General features: G+C 44.5%; 1 protein-coding gene across 2 annotated transcripts in view; it reads right to left on the bottom strand.

Moving 5' to 3' along the window:
* Positions 1 to 7,601: 7,601 nt before the first annotated feature.
* Positions 7,602 to 16,963, bottom strand: part of NWD2 (NACHT and WD repeat domain containing 2) — a 252,383-nt gene continuing 243,021 nt past the window's right edge. For both annotated transcript variants that reach the window (XM_055434721.2, XM_088836043.1), the window contains 2 exons: positions 16,073 to 16,662; positions 7,602 to 11,534 (listed from right to left, as the gene is read on the bottom strand). In XM_055434721.2, coding sequence (XP_055290696.2) covers positions 7,602 to 11,534; positions 16,073 to 16,662 — 4,523 coding nt within the window. The remainder of the gene's footprint in view (positions 11,535 to 16,072; positions 16,663 to 16,963) is intronic.

The following is a 16,963-nucleotide window of genomic DNA, read 5'->3' as shown; positions in this document are numbered from 1 at the left end:
TAAAGATGTAATTTGTCCACTCCAGTGATTCCAGCGCTATTTACATGACAACATTTGTCACACTTTATGCGGAAAACTCCTTTTTTTTGAATCGTTCCACTTATGTAGTGGCTGCATGTTTTAAAATGATAGATTATTAGGGATGTTACATGCTGTTTTGGGCTTCCCAGGTGGAGCTAGAGGTGAACAGCCTGCGTGCCAATGGCAGGAGATATAGGAGACACTGATTCCACCCCTGGATTGGGAAGTTCCCCTGGAGGAGGAAATGGCAACCCACTCCAGTATTCTGTCCTGGAGAATCCCATGGACAGAGGAACCTGGCAAGCTACAGTCCATGGGGTCGCAAAGAGTCAGACACGACTGAAGGGACTTAGCACACGTGAATGCTGTTTTACATTACTTTCTGATAAAACACTTTGTCCCCATAAAGAACCATCTTATCCAATGTCTATCCCATGCTTCAAACATGTTCACAGGACAATGGCAAGTTTTAGGTGGTTATTTTGACCAAAAAAACTTGGGTGTTTATCTTGGGTTTTAAAGTATGTTTCCCAGACTAGCAGAATTAGCATCATCTGGGGGAATTTAGTAAAACTGCAGATTCCTGGGCTCCATCCTAGACATATGGATGCAGAAATAATGGGGTCAGGGAGGGTGAAAAAATATGTTTTAACAAATGAGGCACCACTGCCCTCAGTCTGCTCATGCTGCTGGCTAGGTTACCCTCATCTATTAAAGGCTGGAATTCTATAAACCACAGGTAGTGGCGTTAACCTCAAGTTACCAGTTTATCATGTTGATACCAGCTTGTCATGTTGATACTGCTAACCCAAACCCTCTGATGTGTCCGTACAATGTGTAATCTGTAGTTAATGCAGATCATATGGAATGCCAAATGGAGCTCAGAGGGGCCCCTCATAAAAAAATACAGAAGAAAAACCTATGGTCTCTTCATGCATATGTGAATGAAACACCATGATTCACTTAGTTCTTAAGGTGTGTTTATGTTTTCATTGGCATATAAATTGTTCTCTGGTGATGAGTCATGGAAGCTAAGAAAGCTATTGGGGCGGTCAAAAAGTTCGTTCAGGTTTCCTGTTACAGCTTGCAGAACCTAAATAAACTTTTTGGCCAACCCTATAATTTGAGTGGATATATATATTTTTTTTATTGGGGGATAATTGCTTTACAGTGTTATGGTGGTTCAGTCATAATTATGCATATATTCCCTCGCTCTTGATCCTTCCTGCCCCTCTGGGTTGTCACAGAGCACCAGGCTGGGTTCCCTGTGTTACACAGCAGCTTCCCACTAGTTATCTGTTTTACACATGCTAGTGTATATATGTCAGCACTACTTTCTCAATTTGTCCTATCCTCTCCTTCCCCCACTGTGTCCACAAGTCAGTTCTCGACATCTGTGTCTCCATTCTTTCCCTTCAAATATTTTTCAACATAGCTCTAAACAAAAGAAGAGACAAACTTTTTTAAAGGTTATAGTGTTGGCTTTGGAGAAGGCAATGGCAACCCACTCCAGTACTCTTGCCTGGAAAATCCTATGGATGGAGGAGCCTGGTAGGCTACAGTCCATGGGTTCTTGAAGAGTCGGACATGACTGAGTGACTTCATTTTCACTTTTCACTTGCATGCATTGGAGAAGACAATGGCAACCCACTCCAGTGTTCTTGCCTGGAGAATCCCAGGGACGGAGGAGCCTGGTGGGCTGCCGTCTATGGGGTCGCACAGAGTCAGACACCACTGAAGTGACTTAGCAGCAGCAGCAGCAGTATTACCTTTGGAGAAGGGAATGGCAACCCACTCCAGTATTCTTGCCTAGGGAATTTCATGGACAGAAGAACCTGAAGGGCTACAGGTCCATGGGGTGGAAAAAAGTGTCCAACATGACTGAGTGACTCACACTGGTGGCTCAGTGGCAAAAAATCTGCCTTCAATGAAGGAGACTCTGGCAATGCAGGAGATATGGGTTCGATCCCTGGGTTGGGAAGATCCCTGGGAGAAGGAAATGGCAACCTCTCCAGTATTCTTGTCTGGGAAATCCCATGGACAGAAGAGCCTGGAGGGCTACAGTCCATGGGGTCTAAAAGAATCTAACACGACTTAAGTGACTTAACATAGCATAGTATTGGCTTTCATTATAATCAAGCAAGTGCCATACTAAGTGTTTTAGACTTTTGAGAAAGAGATTACTGGTTAGATTCTATATTTTTAGCTCAGTTTTCTCCATTGAATGGATAGTGTATTTCCAATTGCCTGCATGATGTCTTAACCTTTAAACTCTCTTTGTCCACCTTTATTATTTCCCTCATTTTCACCTCCTAACCTATTCATTTTACATTTGTAACTCTACTCTTCACTCAGTTTTGGTTGGAACTGGAATTAGAATTTCCCTTCTTTTTCATCACCAACCTCTATCACTGTTTTCTCTATCAGTGATGTCCTGAAGTCACCTCCTCTTAGCAAGTTCATTGCCACTGCCCTAAGATCAAGTTCTTTTGCTTTCTATATCAGACCTTTGCAACAGTCTCTTTCCTGGTCTCTCAGCTGACGGTCTCTTTCATCATTAATTCAGCTGACACAGTATTGCCCCAGGCATTCTAAAATACCGTTTCAACCACACTGTTCCCCATCTCAAAAACTTTTTAATGATTCCCTATAGGGTATTATGGGCTTCCTTGGTGGCTCAGTGATAAAGAATCCACCTGCAATGCAGGAGCCTCAGGAGACACAGGTTTGATTCCTGGGTGGGGAAGATCCCCTGGGGGAGGACATGGCAATCCACTCCAATATTCTTGCCTGGAGAATCCCATGGACAGAGGAGCCTGGTGGGCTACAGTCCATAGGGTCGCAAAAAGTCAGACACTGCTGAAGTGACTTAGCACACATCGGTTACCAGATAAAGTTTAAAATCCCCCGTAGCATTTAAGGTCATATTTTTTTGGGCTCCAAAATCACTGTGGATGCTGATTGCAGCCATGAAATTAAAAGACGCTTACTCCTTGGAAGGAAAGTTGTGACCAACCTAGATAGTATATTAAAAAGCAGAGACATTACTTTGCCAACCAAGGTCCGTCTAGTCAAGGCTATGGTTTTTCCTGTGGTCATGTATGGATGTGAGAGTTGGACTGTGAAGAAAGCTGAGCACCGAAGAATTGATGATTTTGAACTGTAGTGGTGGGGAAGACTCTTGAGAGTCCCTTGGACTGCAAGGAGATCCAACCAGTCCATTCTAAAGGAGCTCGATCCTGAGTGTCCATTGGAAGGACTGATGCTAAAGCTGAAACATCAATACTTTGGCCACCTCATGGGAAGAGTTGACTCACTGGAAAAGACTCTGATGCTGGGAAGGATTGGGGGCGGGAGGAGAAGGGGACAACAGAGAATGAGATGGCTGGATGGCATCACCGACTCGATGGACATGAGTTTGAGTGAACTCCGGGAGTTGGTGATGGACCGGGAGGCCTGGCATGCTGTGATTCATGGGGTCGCAAAGAGTCGGACACAACTGAGCGACTGAACTGAACTGAACTGAAAGTACTTTGGAGATACTTTGGCTCACCCTGATTTTGCTCAGGCAGCTTCCTCCACCTGAATTGTCATTCTGACATTCTGATAGCTAAGTGCTGCTTATCCTTGAAGCCCCTGCTCTCTGTCGCCTCCTCTTGGTCATCCTTTTTGATTCCCAGTTGGATTTATTTGTTCCTCTGCAGTGTATCCTTAGCACCTGGCTTTCACGTTTAACAACATTTTTTTTTTTTTTTTTAAATCATCAGTTCAGTTCAGTTCAGTCGCTCAGTCGTGTCCGACTCTCCGCGACCCCATGAATCACAGCACGCCAGGCCTCCCTGTCCATCACCAACTCCCGGAGTACACTCAAACTCATGTCCACAGAGTCGGTGATGCCATCCAGCCATCTCATTCTCTGTCGTCCCCTTCTCCTCCTGCCCCCAACCTTTCCCAGCATCAGAGTCTTTTCCAGTGAGTCAACTCGTCGCATGAGGTGGCCAAAGTATTGCAGTTTCAGCTTTAGCATCAGTCCCTCCAATGAACATCCAGGATTGATCTCTTTTAGAATGGACTGGTTGGATCTCCTTGCAGTATAAGGGACTCTCAAGAGTCTTCTCCAACACCACAGTTCAAAAGCATCAATTCTTCAGCGATCAGCTTTCTTCACAGTCCAACTCTCACATCCATACATGACCACGGGAAAAACCATTGCCTTGACTAGACGGACTTTGGTCATAGTCTGTCTTATATGTAATTTAGTTTCATCTCCCTTAGATTATAGGATTCTGGAGGGCAGAGGTGAACATGACTAATTTTTAAGTCATCCTAGGCATAATGGCAACCCACTCCAGTATTTTTGCCTGGAGGATCCCAGCAATGGGGGAGCCTGGTGGGCTGCCGTCTACAGGGTCGCACAGAGTCGGACACGACTGAAGTGACTTAGCAGCAGCAGCAGCAGGCATAACATAATATCTAGGACATAGCAAGTACAGTGTTTGTTATGTTCTTGCTCCTAGGAGGGAAGATATTTATATAAACAACAAACTTCATGTATATTAAATGGTCTTATGCAAATAATAATGATCCACTCCTCTACGTTTTCTCTGAGAACAGAACTTCATGTACTACACATAGTACTTGCTTCCTGTTTTCCTGTTAAGACTGAAATCAAAGAAGATATAAGCTGTTTTACTCAAATTTGTCATCCTGGCAAAATGCATACCCAAGTGAATATTTGCTGAATGAATGCCTCAAGTATTGTGGTTATAGTTATACCTGAAAATTCTGGGAGCTTGCAAAGACCTCCAATAAACGTCAGAGCCTAGTCTTGTCTCTAATCTGAAAATTAGAGAATATTCTTCTAGGTTATTATTAGTAAGTGTCCGCTAGATACTCAATGCTTTATTTTTATGTGCTGTGAGAAGCTAACTTTTGTTATAAATTATGCTGTGTTGAAATTCTGTTCAGGGATTCCCTCTGGACCTCTGTTTTTAGGTTTCTTCATCTGTACCTTTGGAATGTTTCTTACTTCATATAGCTGTTGTGAAGATTACATGGCTTAGAACATGCAGAGCTCCAAAAAGTGTCTCGTGTACAGTAAGCACTCAGTAAGCATGAACAATTATTATTGAAGATATTGAACTGCACCTGCTAAAGTTGGGGGAGAAAAACAAACACCATGCAAACCTAAGTAGTTTATCCTTTATTCATACAAACAATACATACACAAGACTATACCTTTTTTGAAGACTGCAATAATTTTCTAGTGTAACAACTCTGTAACAAAATTTAACTAAATGTAACATTTATGAAAATATAAATCTCTGATTGGGTAGTTCTTCCCAACAATACAAAGTTTACATAAAAACATTCAATATGAGCTATCAGTTGCAAACAAGTTAGGAAAAATCATTCAAGTCACTTGTTAAGACTCTATTAGCTGTTACATAGAACATTCACACTACATTGAATCCATCTAGGCATTTAATTCTTAGAAAGGTGTAGCATGGAGGTCCAACTGATAATGACAGGAGTAAGAACGTGTTACCTCCAAAGAGCTAAAAAGAAAAGCATTGACTCATACAATCAACTCTAGGTAATGTGTACGTGGGCTGAAACGTCTCTAGGCTACTACCTCCCTGGTTGGTAGCTAGACCAGGAGGGACATACTGGAAAAAAATCTTTCACCGGGGTGTTTCATATCTGAACCTCATCTCTGTATGCTTCTGTGTCAAACTGCTTTCCAAAGTGAAATACTGGATTCCTGTGGGTTAGATCACTTGTTTCTGCCATTAGCATTAACAATTAGGATGTAGCTCTCTTTTTTCCCACATTTCTCCCCCACATCTCTGTGAGGGCAACAGAGGAGCTATCACTACCTTTATTCTTGCAGTTTACAAAAACAATACGTTTGGGACATTAAAGATCTGTCTATAGATGAGTTCAAGGCAGAGCTGGCCGAAAGTCAGTTCTTTGTTCATTTTTCTGTCTTCTCAAGACACCATGGTCCCTTTCAAACCAAACCACTACTACTGATCACCATTGGAAAGTCATCCAAGGACATGCCATGAGGGGGATATGGAAGGAAAAAAACCATGTTCCCCTACTGGGATGTAATATTTTCTTTTAAACAGGAGAAGTCGTTTTTAAAAAACATTGAATACCAATTTCATAACTTCTGCTTTGAAATGGCTAAGACTATAAAAGACTCCAGAGAATCCTCAGGCAGAAAGGATAACAGATAAAGAAGGATACATATGGTGTATAGAAGTAAGAAAGTGCTTACAAACAGGACAGTAAAGAGCCTTTGGACACCCTTAAGATTTATGCAGTATTTTAGCACAAAGACAGGCATATTCAGTTTGTCCCAGAGTATTTGGTCAGCTATCTGCGTTTTACACAGGAAAGAAGAAGAATGATAGTAAGTAAGGCAAATGTCGTCAGTATTCCACAGATGGCATGTCGAGAAAGCTTTCCTTCCAGTGAGATTTACTGCAGGGATTTAGGAAATAATTTATGCTTCCACACAACCAACTTCTATAGCACAGCCTTTTGTTGGTACAATGATCGAAATGAACAGGTGTTTTGACCGCATTTATAATGCCCTTTCTGTAACATTTTTACACCCAGCACAAACAGGCATTTCAAAATGACATGAAAAGATTGTGGTTTCATATTAAATGTGTTCCTTTGCAGCCCAGAAAATGGTTTAGAAATTGTGTGTTCCATGATACAGAAACCCTTGCATGCAGTTGTAATGAAGACCGACTCTCTGTGTTCAGTAGCCCTGTAATAGCGGTAGGCAGCTCTTGCCCCAGTCCAGTCTGGACTTGCCCCAGTCCATCCTTTCTCTTGGGAAACTGGGAGTACCTCTGGGCACTTTTGTTACGTTATTTTGCACCTTTAGACCTTCCATCTGCAGACTGGATTGACACAGTTGTCAGGATCGTAAAAATGTAAGGAGAGATTAAGGCTGTGTTTAGTTATACACAATCATTTGAAGTCCAACAGCAATTTGTGTTCACAATTTCAACCTGTTGCTGTAGGACTAACTCCAGTCCAGATGGTCTGTGTATAGCTCTAACCTCTCTCATCTGGACAACAGGATGAGTTAAGCTGCTTCTTCCAGTCCAGTTAATTTAAAAACTACTTTCTACCTTTCAGCTGATATAGCCATGTAAGTATGATTTCTAGAAATTCTGTCAAGACTTCATTCTTGGATAAACTTTGTCAAAAAGACCGACTTTACAAATAATTTCACATTTCTGTACATTTCATGTGTGTGTGTTAGTTACTCGGTCGTGTCTGACTCTTTGTGAGCTCATGGACTGTAGCCTGCCAGCCTCTGTCCATGGAATTCTCTAGGCAAGAATACTGGAGTGGGTTGCCATTCCCTTCTCCAGAGGATTGTCTCAATGTATGAGAATGGCAATAATTAACACTGGAACTCCAGCATCTTTCCTGTCTTTTTCTCCCCCTGTCTTTTAAGAACGAATGTGTATCATTTGGGATACAGAAGGTAATTTTTTTTCCTTTTATGTATGTATCATGTAGTTCTGCTAAGCAGAAAAAACATTTTGTTAGTTGTCAGGGGCATAGCTGTGGCCCCTGGATTCCAGGGCAGAGCATACCCGCTCGTAGCAGGAGTTGTGTTTCTTGGAGGGTGTTGACTCGTTGGGTTCTGAGGAGTCACTCACGGTGATGGGACTGTCTCTTGCAAAAACCTCAGTTGACTCTCTCCACAGACAATCCACAGACACTTTAAAACAGTAACTATTACACTTTGGCCTGGATGTCTGTGTCGCGTTGTTGAAAATTTGTCTGCTGTTTGAAGTGGCGATTTTAATTTTCAGTGCAGCATCTACACGGTCCACCACGGTGTATATCCCTATGCTGCCATCGTCAAAACCCACAATGATGTTCAGGTGCCTCTGGGAGAGGGCAAGGAAAGTTGGTGTTTTGTAAAGGGAACAAGCACCGATATTTTTGCCATCGGCCAGTCTCATGACAATTAAACTAAATATCGCACCATTTTCATCCTCTTCTTCCCCGTTTCGGAAACAAATGTATACCAGGTAGCGACCGTCTCGAGACAACCTCTGCCTCCAGATGACCCCAGAGGCATGCACCACCCGTAATTTGCCGCTGTGTAAATCCAGCACGTTGATATTCTCATCTCCCCTGGAAATAATGCCTAACTTCCCATTGGGAGAGATTTCAAAATCCTCTAGGTTTTTCAGGAAGTTGTTTGGAAGTTGCACGCGGCGGCAGATCACTTCTTCTGTCAGACTCCAGATATTAACCGTCTCAGCCGACGTGATAAACACGATGATATCCGGGCAGTCGGGAATCAATTTAAAATTCACAATCGTGGTGCCGTCTTCACAGCAGAACTTCTTAGTGATGCTTCCTGTCCAAAGACTGACCGCCAGCACCTTACTTTTGGTCATGCCCACCACGAAGGTGTTTGCAGAGGTTATGAAGGCGTTCTGCAGACTGGTCAGGATGTTGCACACCCTGTGGCCCGTGGCCAGTCTCCAAACCCTGGAGGCATTTTCCTCACAGAGAGAGACCACAAACTGGTCATTGTGTGTAATCAGCAGCTGAGAGATTCTCTGCCCATTAATTCGAAAGAGGTTTTCACCACTGCTGGTGTGCCAGACGTACTGGCTACTCTTATCATCTGACGTCACCATGACGTCTCCAGAGGACGTCAGCACACAGTGTTCAACTGTTCCTTCATGCTTAAACACTGCTTCAAGGAACCCGCTGCTGAAGTTCCACTTGTGAACACAATCCGAGCCATCGAGGGAGTAAATGATCTCCCCGCGAGCAGGTAACACCAGACTTTGGATGGGTTTTCCAGTCTTATCTATGTTGGACATAGCTGTGATTATATCTATGTCCCAAATGGAAAGAACACCACTGGTGGATAAAGATAGCAGCATGTTGTGGTGACTGGATTTCACCAACTTGACTATGGTACCTGAGATTTCCTGTAAGCTCGCCATACACTGCCCCGTGTCCCGCCTCCAGAAGAACACGGCTGAGGTGTTTTCCATGGTTGCAATAATGCAGTCTCCGTTCTTGGACAGCACAGCTGATATAAAGCGTTCATTGTGCTTTGCTCTGAACTTTTCCGCCACCTTCCACAGGCCAGTGTCTAAGAGCTCGATGCTCAGGGCCTTACAGATAAGAACTGCACTTTGGTCCTCTGAAAGTTCGATGCTGACCACCTCACTGTCTTCCCTGCGACAGTCAAAGTCATCAGTCAGCTGGGGGTTGGAGATGTCCTCTGTGTTCCAAACAGAAAGGCTGCCCTCACTGTCTACCATTACCATTTCCTGAGCCGTGTCCAAGATAAGAAGGAACTTCACAAACCCTCCTGAAAATTCAGATGTCACTGTACATAACTTTTCTCCACTCCCTAGATGAAAGATGGTGGTGGTGTTCAGGTACTGTCCACAGAAGGCGTACATGCCATCTAGTGAGCACTGGACGCAGGTCACTTCATACCAGCAGTGGAACTGGTAAAGGGGCCATCCATAGAGCAGATCAATGACAGTGACATCTTTGCTGGCTTCGAGCCAGGCCAGAGCATGTTTGACGGACAGTGTAAATCCATTGATGTAGGTGGAGCCACTTCCATGCTTGGTTCCTTTGATTTCTACTTCAGACAGGAGGCATGAATTTACATTGTCATAAACCAGCAGGGTGTTATTTGTTGTTGCCACCACGAGATACTTTTCATCATTGGTGAGTTTCATGCCCAGGATGACAGACTGGGCTGTTGTGATCTGCCTGAGTAGTTGACGCGTTTCCACATCCCAAGTGCTGATGGAACCATTTTCTAAAGCCGTGAGGACTGTACTGGGGTTACAGGTGGGCAGAATCTCGGTGACATGCAGGTGACTAGATGACAAGGGAAGTCGCTCTGGGCTGTAGGTCACGTCCATGGATGAGTGTAAGGGCACAATGGAGCAGTATTTGGGTCCATCTTTGTCACATTCTAAGAGAAGGTGTCTAAGTTTGGGCAGGGAGCTCACAACGGGCAGCAGCCTCTGCTGAAGCTCTGCGGAGAGGGAGCCGGGGAATGCAACAACCTTGGTTTTGATGCTGCGGAGGGTGCTGGCCAGGAACTTCAACTCCTTTTCCTGCGAGTAGTTGTAAGCCAGCTCAATGTCCGCGAGCACTTTGTCAAACTGGCCGATTTTGATCATGGTGTAAAGCCAGCTGAAGTTCATGATGATGCCATAGAGCAGGTCGTCAGTCTTCCCACACCTTGTCAGGTGGTACAGCAGCTCACACATTTTCCGATGGTTGACAAAAAAGATGTCAGGCTCCAGTGGATTGCACTGGAAGACCCAGGGCTGGTCAGGGGCCTGCCTGTCGAAGGAAGCCTGCTCCATGAAGTGCCTCTCCTCCTCCAGCAAGCTTCTGCTCTCCAAGTCAAGGCAGCCGTTCAGGTAGGGGTCTTCCAGGCAGAAAGCTTTCCTCCTGCCCCCTGACCAGACTCCCAGGAAGTAGTCTGCCAGTATGGTGTGCATTTCATGCAGGTCGCTCTTGTCCTGCAAATACAGCTTCTGGGCTATGAGCTGCAGGTGTCTGTTGGCCCAGACCAGCAGGGTGACGTTCTTCACGTGTCTCTCGATTAGGTATCCACTGAGCCCCTCCTTGAGCTTTGCGATGTACAGATAAGGCACCCTCAGGGGATTGCTGGGCCTGGTGCTGTCGTTGAGCTCATTCATCACACTGTTGTCCAGGGCCAGCACGTCGTCCAGCTCCATCTCACTCAAGCCCATTTTGGCCATGGTGATGTAACCGAGAGCCCGGGAGACGAGTTTCTGCCCGCATTTCCGCTCCAGGGACCAGAAGAGCTGCTCTATGCTTTCGTGCACGGTGACACAGAGGGAGGACTCGTCGACGTCTCTGTGAGATCGCCAGTGCCTCACCTCCCTGAAGGTCAGGTTCACAAACATGGGCAGTGTGCACTTGGAGAAGGCGCTGTTCACATAAATCTGCTGGCCCGACGTGACCTTCCTTTTGACCCGCAGAAGCTGGTGTTTGAGCACCTGGCTGCACATCTTCCTGTCCCGGGGAATCAGCTCGATATAGTTGTCTTCTTCGTGGATAAGGCACCTCAGTTTCTGCAGGATCCCATGTTTGTTGGGCAGTGTGGAGAGGATGATCCGGACGAAGCGGGGAAGGTGCACGGGAAGCCACCAGAGCTTCCGGGCCTCGTCGCTTTCTGAGAGCTGCTCCAGGGCATCGAATATGACCACGAGAGGTCTCTGCAATGAAGACTCATTCAAAAGGTTTATGAATAAGTCACGGAGGTCATGGATCTTCTTAGGGTAGCTCTGAACCAGGCACCGGTAGTTCACGGCCAACTGTTCACAAACACTTAGGAGGAGAGACTTAAGATCAGTACTCAAGTCTGTGGTTCCCAGAAACCTCACGACGACAACTGGGTCCGATTCTGGTCCTGTGTCTTCATGTAGCCAGCCGTAAGCCTAAAACACAAAGGTGGCGTTTAGAATGGAGATATATATTCACATGGTCACGTGCAACAACACTTCCTCTCTGCAGAGATCAGCCTTCTGGTAACCCCAACCAGGCAGAAAGTAATCTAGACCCAGGAGATGGAAAAGCCTGAGATAGTCAGAGAGCTGTCACAAAGCTCATGCACTAAAGTCTATCGGTGAGATGCTCAGGATCACTCCACTAAAGGTAATAAAACAGTGGTAACAGTAACAGTCAACCACAAGGCAGCATTTAGCTTGTATTCTAAAAGTTACAAAGCATTTCACCAACTGTAAATCTGAATATCTAGTATGCTTAGTTCCTCATTACTGAACTTCCATTTCATATGGTAGGTGCTTGGTAAATATTTGCTCAATGAATAGATTAAGTAATGACCTACACATTGTATGCTTAGTCTCTCAGTCATGTCCGACTCTTTGTGACCCCATGAACCGTATCCCACCAGGCTTCTCTGTCAATGGGGGTTCTCCAGGCAAGAATGCTGGAGTGGGTTGCCATGCCCTCCTCCAGGGGATTCTTTCCACGCCAGGAATCGAACCAAGGATCGAACCCAGGTCTCTACATTGCAGGCAGATTCTTTACCGACTGAGCCACCAGGGACCTACACATTAGGTCAAGTCAGTTATTTTCCTTAATTGAGGTTACATAAGGCTGACCACGTTTTAGTTAACTTTTGTTGTATTTTAATCACTGAGTTGTGTCCAATTCTTTTGTGACCTTATGCACTATGTAGCCTGCCAGACTCCTCTGTCCATGGGATTTCCCAGGCAAGAATACTGGAGTGGGTTGCCATTTCCTTCTCAAGGGGAGCTTCCTGACCCTGGGATCAAACTTGTATCTTCTGCTTAGCAGGCAGATTCTTTACCACTGAGCCACCTGGGAAGCCCTCTAGTTAATTAGAATGTAATAACAATATTCAGCAATAAAATGATATTGAATATAATCTTTTATGACTCAGAGACTTTTACTCTATTGTGATACTATAGGGTCATCATTATGATTATTTTTTATTATTACCATAAAAATCTGATAATGTGGGTTAAATCGGTTTGGCTGAATTTGTGCTTTATAACAGACAGTTTATTATATAAACAGGTAGTCATCAGGCCTCACATTATTTCTCTGTAGGACACATGGGATTACAGATTACAGTATCATGTAACAGAAGCGGAAACTGAGGCCCAAGCTAGATGAATAGCTTGCTTGTAGTTAAATGATTACCAAGAGATGAAAATGGAACAGAAGTCATATCTGACTTTCATTCTAGTGTTCTCGCTCTCCCACTCTCTCTTTTTCAAATTGTGCAGTTAAAGAGATAACATACGTGAGGGGGCTCCTAGGTTTAGTATTTTTCTGTCTGGAAAGGTAAGAACAAAAAGGATATGATCAAAGTATAAACACTCCAAAGCATATTTTTAGGGAGATAATGTTTCTCAGTAATCTTTGGAATTCACCAAGGATACTCCTTAGAAAAAGACATATTTTCTAATACATTAAGAAGTAAGTTTATGAAACTTGATTCCCCAATAGGTAGTTCAGATCAAAGTGTGAGTAAGTTTAAAAAAGATTCATGGATGTCAGTTTCAGAACTAGCTGTTAAGGAAAATAAGCAACTCTTTGTTGGTGTTTGGCCCCAATCTTTGAAGTTAATTTGGAGGAAGGTACAGTATTCTTGCCTGGAAAATCCCATGGACAGAGGAGCCTAATGGGCTACAGTCCAGGGGGTCACAAAGAGTCAGACACGACTGAGCATGTACACACACACACACACACAATCCCTCCATTTTACTGTTGTCCTTCGGTGGCAAATCAGAAACAGAATACAATTAGTTTGTCCCCGTGTGGATGGCTTATGATGATTATATGCATCATCCTTCTTCCCTATCCCGGTTTGTAGGATATGTGATGTCTATAAAGAATGGCCTTCTGATATGAGCTCATGTCCCAGGAAATGCCGGTTGCACAAGAGACAACCTGGAGACAAACGTGAGATGTCTGTCTGGATCCTTACAAGGGACACAAGGTCACGAGAGCACAGGTTGTAGTTGGTGGAGACGGGGCAGGGGCTGGAGCAGATGTTCCCCAGGAGGGAGAAGCAAGCAGAGTCCAGGCAGGGGACTGAGAACTAGGCAAGGCTCCTCTGAGAACCTGGTGGTTGGACAACATATCCAGAACAGCGAGCGCTCAGAAGGCCATTTTTAAGTTGACTGTCACCACACTCTGCCCATGGGGACTGCGTATGTGCAAAGGCATATCACACACATCATATGACGACCGTGCTAGACCCAGAGGGTTGCATCACATGTGCGTTTTTCCTCCAACCACTTTTATCCTGCCCTCTTCCACAAGGAAAAAGCCCTAGAGTGCGTGTGAAGTGAATACACCAAATGTTTTCGCATTTGATTTCAGTTGCCCTTGTAGCATTACTGTCCTGCTCACTTGGAATAATTTTAAAGTTTGAAGACACACCTACAAAGTAGTATGCAGTCACGGGCAGATGGCCACACACCTATTCTGACACAACGTGGCCCCGAAAGATCAGCCTGCCATTTCAGTTGAAGAAAGGGCTCATACCCTAACACAAGAAGAAAAACCAGCTCCTGGGTTTGGCAGATTGAGAAACGGTAAACGGGCCTTCCTAAGGACTTTAGATGGAAGTCTGATATACATGGTTGTCACCTGTGTCCTCACTTTGGGACCTAATCCCCACAAAAGGCGCAGCACAAGTGTCCCTCTTGTCCTCGAGATGATTGTGTAGCACACGATAGATCATGAGAATGTTCACAAAGTTAAGGAAAGCTCTGTTTTTAAGAGAGTAGCCACAAGAAGACCTATACAAAGATTCTGAAGTAACACCAGGATAGTGCAAACCCTCAGACTTTGGAATCAAGTGTAACAGGAGGTTAAAACTGGTGCTAGTTTCACCCAGTTTAGACAATCGAGACCACATTCCAGAGTGAAGCTCCAGCCCATTTTGCAAGACTTGAAAGGGAATTTTGAAAACTAGTTTTGTTACCTTTGGTGGACTACTTGCCTCCAGCTTGAAAAGGGGGCCAAGAAAAAAAATGGGAGAGGAGGATTTTATTGTTGTTGTTTAGTTGCTAAGTCATGTCTGACTCTTTGCAACCCCACAGACTATAGCCTGCCAGGCTCCTCTGTTCATGGAAACTTTCAGGCAAGAATACTGGGTGGCCATATCCTTCTCCAGGGGATCATCCCGACCCAGGGATCAAACCCGTGTCCTCTGTATCTCCTGCATTGGCACGCAGGTTCTTTACCACTGAGCCACCAGCGAAGTGGGGAGATGAGGATGCTGTGGGTTATGTCCCTCACCACCCTACTCCCAAAGTGGAGGACTGATGCCCTCTTCTCACTTCTACCTTTGGGAAAGGGGCTGCAATGGACCACTTTCAGGATATCCCCTAGGGCTTGAGAAACGTAGCCATCTGGGTCTGATGACAGCTGGGGAATATGGAGGCTGAGTGACTGAGACTGACTAGCTGCCCCAATGGAGGAGTGATAGAGAGATGCCCTTTGGGGACTGGAGTTATTCAGGGCAAAGCAGTACCCAGGTGTTTCCTGTGTTTCAGATGTCAGCCACTGGTAAGTGTGAATGATGAGGGTTTCTGCTGGTTCTGTTTTCCCCAGTTCCTGTCTAAGGGAGCTTGCTGGGCTGTGGAGAGGCTCTTGGCAGAAAGATACTAGAATATGTGTTTCTGGATGTCTAGGAGCCATGGGGGTGACCAGACGGAAAAACAATGCAGTTCCCTGTGCCTAGGGAATAGTAGGTGAGGGATGCTCAGTGAGGACAGGTCGGGTAACATGAGAGGGAAAAGACCTACGGGAAACCAGGAAAAGGCCTCAGAAGAAACAGGAGGAAGTTTTAAACACCTACCGAGACCAGAGTGCAGAGTCCAGGTCAGAAGGGTACTGGTCTATAAGAATGTTCTGGCCACCTTACCTACATCCCCTAAATCATAACCTAGAGAAGTCAGAGTGTGGTTGGGGTTAGGGATGGAGGGGAAGAAGTGATGGGTGGTGTAAGAAAGGAGAAGATGGTCGTGTTCCTACTTCCTGCTGGAGGGGCCTGGCATATGGTTGGCCTCAGCTGGGGGAGGGAGATGTAGACTGAAGTATTAATTATCGTCTTCAAATGGAGAAGACGCTGAACTGAGATGGATTTAGTATCCAGAAGCAATCAGAGGGCTTGCCTTTGCTGAGAGTGATGAGAAGAATTGTGAGAGCTGCCTTTGTTTCCAGCCAGATGAGAACTAGCTCCACAACATGAGTTTGAACAGTAAGAGGCAAAACAAAGCTGTTCTAGGATTGAAGCTCATGAGTCTTACTCTTTCAGTGTAATTGTTATACCAGCAACAGAGAAAAGCTGAAGTATCCATTCCAAAAGAACCCATTATAATTCATAGTAAACACAGAAAATGGAAGTGAATTTGGTGAATCGATCTTTTTCCCAAAGTTTTTACAAATATACACATAAAAGAATATTTACCTTCTTTGCTACTTCAGCTAGCAGAAGGGTCTTTCCAGTGCATGGTCCACCATATATAATAAGAGGGTTGATGTGCCCAGTTTTGCTTGGAAGAATGTACTTATGCACGATGTTTAGAGATTCACATTTGTACTCGTAGAAGGAGGCATATGTTTTACACAAGGATGAATGCTGAAGGATTTCATCATAAAGCGTATCAGTTTCCGTGTCAAAATTCTGTTGTACCGTGGCCTGAATTATGTCAATCATGTCCTCATAAAATTGTTTACCAAGTCCTTCTATGTAATGGTTTTCTATTTCTTGGGAATAGCCTAGTTTCATGTCACAATGAGTAACAGATGTGTACACTCTCAGATTAGATGAAGCAACAATGGTAGGAATAAATTCATCCCTGAGTTTTATCAGCTTCTCTTGGGCTTCAGGGTCCCGAATAATTCTCGGTTCTGTTCCAGTTATATCCATGTATTTTCCCATTTCCGGGATTTTCACGAAACGCTCAATGTTAGCGATTTTCCTAATATAGCAAACACACTTCTTCAGGAATGCTGGAGTTTGCTTTCCTAGAGCAAAGTCAAATTCATCCTCTATCGCTGAAAGAAAATACAACACGGAGTTTACTGTCTAGAACCAAGAAGCAATGCACCCACGCTTCTAGCATGTGACTCTCAAGTCAGTAGTGGTAGTTTATTTTGCTTACAGTGTGTAGCTGAGTCATCTTTAGAATAATTTCTCAAGTCCTTAATTTCCTATTTGTCTTTTCCTAAACAGCCTGGATCCCAGAACAATGGATTCTAAATAAAATTGTTTAATTTCCTCCAAGACCTGAGGGAGAGGTTGACCATAATCATAAGAAAGAAAGCACTAAGTTTACAGTTGCTTCTTCTAAGTTCC

This window comes from Moschus berezovskii, chromosome 5, assembly GCF_049115385.1.
Source record: "Moschus berezovskii isolate FMDL1 chromosome 5, NW_MosBer_1.0, whole genome shotgun sequence".
Classification (NCBI taxonomy): Eukaryota; Metazoa; Chordata; class Mammalia; order Artiodactyla; family Moschidae; genus Moschus; species Moschus berezovskii.
The sequence above is the reverse complement of the archived record's forward strand: the minus strand, read 5'-3'. Positions and strand labels throughout refer to the sequence as shown.